Source organism: Arachis duranensis, chromosome 5 (assembly GCF_000817695.3).
Source record: "Arachis duranensis cultivar V14167 chromosome 5, aradu.V14167.gnm2.J7QH, whole genome shotgun sequence".
In the NCBI taxonomy this organism is placed as follows: domain Eukaryota; kingdom Viridiplantae; phylum Streptophyta; class Magnoliopsida; order Fabales; family Fabaceae; genus Arachis; species Arachis duranensis.
The window spans coordinates 16,956,840-16,961,379 of NC_029776.3; the positions used below are offsets into that span (position 1 = coordinate 16,956,840).

General features: G+C 36.9%; 1 protein-coding gene across 1 annotated transcript; it reads right to left on the minus strand.

Annotated features, from left to right (window-relative positions):
- Positions 1 to 2,139: 2,139 nt before the first annotated feature.
- LOC107488448 (cell division cycle 20.2, cofactor of APC complex) lies at positions 2,140 to 4,324 on the minus strand. Its single transcript, XM_016109197.3, has 4 exons — positions 3,939 to 4,324; positions 3,537 to 3,809; positions 3,182 to 3,451; positions 2,140 to 3,086 (listed from the first exon to the last, which is right to left on the minus strand). Exons 1-4 carry the CDS (start codon positions 4,068 to 4,070, stop codon positions 2,364 to 2,366), a joined length of 1,398 nt encoding a protein of 465 aa, XP_015964683.1. The 5' UTR covers positions 4,071 to 4,324; the 3' UTR covers positions 2,140 to 2,363.
- Between the last annotated feature and the right edge of the window lie 216 nt (positions 4,325 to 4,540).

Genomic DNA, 4,540 nt, shown 5'->3' on the forward strand with positions numbered 1-4,540 from the left:
ATAATTTTATATAATAAATAATTTATTTTAATAATAAGTTCAACTATGTTGATTTAATAGTTTATTGGATACTAAAAAAAATTCGTTGAAGAAGAAGGAAAAAAAACACATGAAAAGGGAAAAAAAAAGAGTTGAATTTAGTTATAAAAGTAATTTAGTTATAGAAATATTTTATTAACTCGCATTCTTGTTCCCTCAAAACAACAAAAAGCTTCTCTCTCATTGTTTAACATTTTGTAAAGAATTTTGTTAGGGAATCAATGGAGTATTTGTACAACATATACAATGAGCTATTTATTTGATCCAGTATGAATTAAAAAATAAATATTCAAAATAAAATTTTATTAATTTCTCAAACATAATACACTCGTATTATCAAAAATAACCATTCGGATAACATGAATAATAAACATTTAATATCCTACTAAATCGAACATATCTAAACTCCATTATACATATTGTACAGATACTCCATTGACTCCCTTTACCTCGTCTTTCGATCCTTCTTCTTTATATACCTAACTAGTAACTAAACCTCGCACAATAACACACACAAAGCACTCCACTCATCCCCAGAAATGGAGAAGAAAGACGTTGTGGTTGTGGTAGTTTGCTCCTTCGGATTACTGCATTTATTGGGATAGCACAGATAATATTGAATGCTGCAAACGGGTGTTGGTCTTGTTGTTACAGAAAATCTCCTCATGCCTAGCGGAGCTGTGTAGTTCTCTGCAGTATTTTGTCATGGTATGCTAATTTCATCACTTCATAGTTGTTTATTTGGCTCTGCTTCTGCCATTTACTTCTTCTGTTGTCGATTATGCCTTATTTTTCATATTGTCATTATGGTTTTGATTTTCTAAAACATGTGATGGATTACATCATGAGAAGGAATTCAAGAGCTGTGCCATGTGTGTGAATGTAAATTAGAAGCCAGTCCTAACTTTATTATTAGAGGAGTGCTAGGGGCTAGTAATTTTTGTATTTTGTAATCATTAATTGGCTATCAATCATGTTTTTAATGGTGTGAAATTACATCAATTGGCTATCCAATGGTGAGAGATCACTCACCTTTCTTTTAATAGTTAAATGCTGGCCACAAAATACAAAAGTTGCTGGCTCCCTAGACTTTCTCTTATTATTATTAACAAGTGCATCTTGTTTGCTTGTGTATTTGTAAAAGCATGCATACATAAAATTCCACTCTTAGCAACAATGAAGGTATTATTTGATTTTAGTTCGTAGTTTTTTTTTCTTTCTGAAAAATACTAAGGACCGATATTTTTACTATGAAAAATGGGAGACTCGATTAATGTTGGTTCAAATATAATGCAAAAAGTAAGAAAACAGTATTATCACCTAACATTTTTAGTTTGGTTAAATACTCATGTTAGTCAGTTATTTAATGTGGTTAAAATATGTGTTTGAACAGGGTGACACTCGTTGTTGCAATCCTCCTTTTGGTGATTGGTGCTATCTTAAATAATGTACATAAGAAGAGCACACACAATGATTATTACTCGTGCAATTTCTTCTGTTAGAAAAAGTCTAGGGAGCCAGCAAATTTTGTGATTTTTAGTCATCAATTAGCCATTAATGATATTTTTAATGGTGTGAGATTGCATTTAATGGTGTAGAATCATTCATCAATTTCTTTTTGATGGTTAAGTGTTACCCATAATTTAACAAAAGTGCTGGCCCTAGCACTCCTCGTTACGTTCTCTTGTGGTACACTAACCAGGGTGCCATAGCCACGGCACAACCACAGTTCAGTACCTTGGCATGCTGAATTAATTCTCGCTTTTTGTCTGAAGAAGAGTTTTAAAATTAAATGCTTTTTGTTAAGAAATTAACAAACGTTTTCGCTTTTAGTTGTCTGAAGAAGAGTAGACCTTGGCATGCTGAATTAATTCTCCCTTTCATTTTTTGTGTTTTTTTCATTTTTGTTTTACCGAACCTTTTCTAATTCATGTTCATTATAATTGGCCAAATTACTTAATTTGCAACATTGTTAAAGTAGAACTTCGGAAGAAGGAAAAAAAAAAGAGAGAAAAATTTTGTGGCTAAAGGTCAAAATTTACCTACAGAATCACAATTTCCTTCTTTGCTAAGTTTTATTTATTGATATGGTTGTTGATATATTCGAGATATGAATGGGGGCTAGCTTCTCGTTTGGAATGAACATTCAAAAAAGAAAATGGACAAGAAAGGCGATATACGTGGTTCGTCACTAGTGTGCGTGACTACATCCACGGGCATAGAGTTGCGTTTTTATTTCACTGCCACTGAAATACAATATGTTACAAATTACAAATTTACATACATTGGTATGTATACATGGATGTATATATCATCCAAGTTGCTCATCGAATGCGAGTCACATTGGAAAATGGCTCAGGTCTGGTTTTAGGTGCAGGTTTTGTGACTTCTGGAGCTCCAAATACATTCCAAAATCTCAATGTCTCATCGGCTGCTGCTGATGCAACTGTGCAACCATCAGGGCTCTGAGCCATGAACAGAACTCTTGATGTATGTCCAGTCAGCTCTGCCATCTTTGCCATTGAAGGGTACTTCCAAAGTGTTAGCTGATTCTGTGAAAAACCATGACCACTTAGTAACTCCCTCTCATTCTTGCTCCACAAAAGGGAGCATACCTGAGACCCAGTGTCAACTGAGTTCAAGCATGCACCAGTGTGTGTATTCCAAAACTTAATGCTTCTGTCACCACTGCCTCCACCAGAAGCTAGCAAGTTCCCTTGGAAAGGGCACCAAGCAAGGGCTTTAACCGCCGATGTGTGATCGTTGAGCCGGTGAACCCATTGTGTCGCCGAATTCGAAGATGCCATGGCTCTGTCCCATATGTAAAGTAGATTATCATTGCCTCCACTTGCTAATTGTTGACCTGAAGCTGACCATTTTAACCCACAAACCTCTTGCTCATGCCCTCTGTAGGTTTCAACAATGTGTGATCTGACCCTAACATCATTGTTGATGATTCTTCCATCCATTCCTCCAGTTGTGAGTATGTGATTGTTCCATGCCAATGATCCAACTCTCTGCCTATGTCCACCTCTCAGAGTCCTCAACTGCAGAATCAAAACAGAACCAACTTCAGCAAACTAAGGATTAAGTGATAAACCAAATTCAATTCATTTCTTGGTTATAGATAAACCAAACCAACCTGCTTATTTGAAGCCGAATCCCATAGCTGTACTTCAGAGTTGTTCAAGCCAACTGCGATGTGTCGTCCATCCGGTGCCCAGCTAACAGATGTGATAGGTCCATTTTCATCATCAACTGTAACAAGCTCTGAAGTAGAACCGTTTGTTGCATCCCACAAGTACACTGTGGTTCCAAGTGCTATTGCAAGAACATTGGCGCTTCCCCAATCCAGCAAATTGAGGTAGTAATCATCCACAAGATCCGGAGCATCCAATGTCCTCTCTGAAGTCTGACATATCCAGCAAATCAAATCAAATCAAATCAGCACATACAATCAGACAACAAATAATCAAAGGAAGATCATAGTAGTGAACCTGTGGAATGTATCTTCGGGTCTTTGCCGGTTTATCTTGGTGAAGAGTAGAGCAACTCTCATGAGGAATCAAGTCAACTGGTGCAGGTGGCTTGTTCTTGAAAGCGAGAATTCGGGTCCGGTTCATGTTCAAGGATTCTGCAAGCTGCTTCCTGTAGGCGTCTCTAGAGGGGGAACTTACAACTGGATTTTCCTTACCTTTTGCCCCCTCTGTTAACATGTAGTGAGCATAATCGAAATCCATGGCCGATCGATTCGGAATGAACCTGTCCAACTGCAGGCAAAACAAACAAAAATGATAGGGGATCAAATACTTGCTCTACACAGATAAATTCTCATTTCTGAAAACAATGTATCACAAGTGAATTGCAAATGGAGTGATTTTTTGGAATCATTTTCCTACATTTTCTTTGGAATTCTTTCTCTGAATAAACTGCTCCCGGAGAGGGGAGCGACAATGTGTTTTCATGGTTGTTGTGTTAGAACTCAGAGACTGTGTCTTTGTGGTAGAAGAACTCAAGGATCCTGCATCCATTGTTAGTTAAAAAAGGGAAAAACAGAAAGCGGAAAATGGAATAGATGAAAGAATTCACAAAATCTAATAACAAATCACAAAATCACAGAATTTAATAACAACAATGAAGTGATGATTATTATTAGCGAAAAGATCAGAAATTAGCGGAAGTCAAAGCACAGCAGATTTAGAACGCCGGAGAGATTGGATAAAGAGGGAGAGATGATAATGATTGTGGTGAGGAAAATTGAAGTGAAATCTTTAAATAGGGGAAGAAATGCGAATTAGGGTTTTTGCGGTGTTTGGGTTATGGTGGTGGCGGATTGGCGGCAACGGCTAGTTCTCTTTGTTTATGTTAATAGCCGTTGCAATATATATTGACCAGATTGTCCTTCATTGGCATGATGTCTTTTGAGACCACCAGGAGGTGTGAATTGTCAAAATACAAATCCTCAGATTGCCTACAAACTCACTCCAAAATCCAAATAGCA

Bases quoted from the DNA above. Each gene is read 5' to 3' on its own strand.
- LOC107488448 (XM_016109197.3), bottom strand. From the start codon at position 4,070: ATGGATGCAGGATCCTTGAGTTCTTCTACCACAAAGACACAGTCTCTG. The intron at 3,810-3,938 runs GTAGGAAAATGA...TTTTGCCTGCAG, and splicing joins GAAAGAATTCCAAAGAAAAT to TTGGACAGGTTCATTCCGAA. The intron at 3,087-3,181 runs GTTGGTTTGGTT...TTGATTCTGCAG, and splicing joins ATTCGGCTTCAAATAAGCAG to TTGAGGACTCTGAGAGGTGG.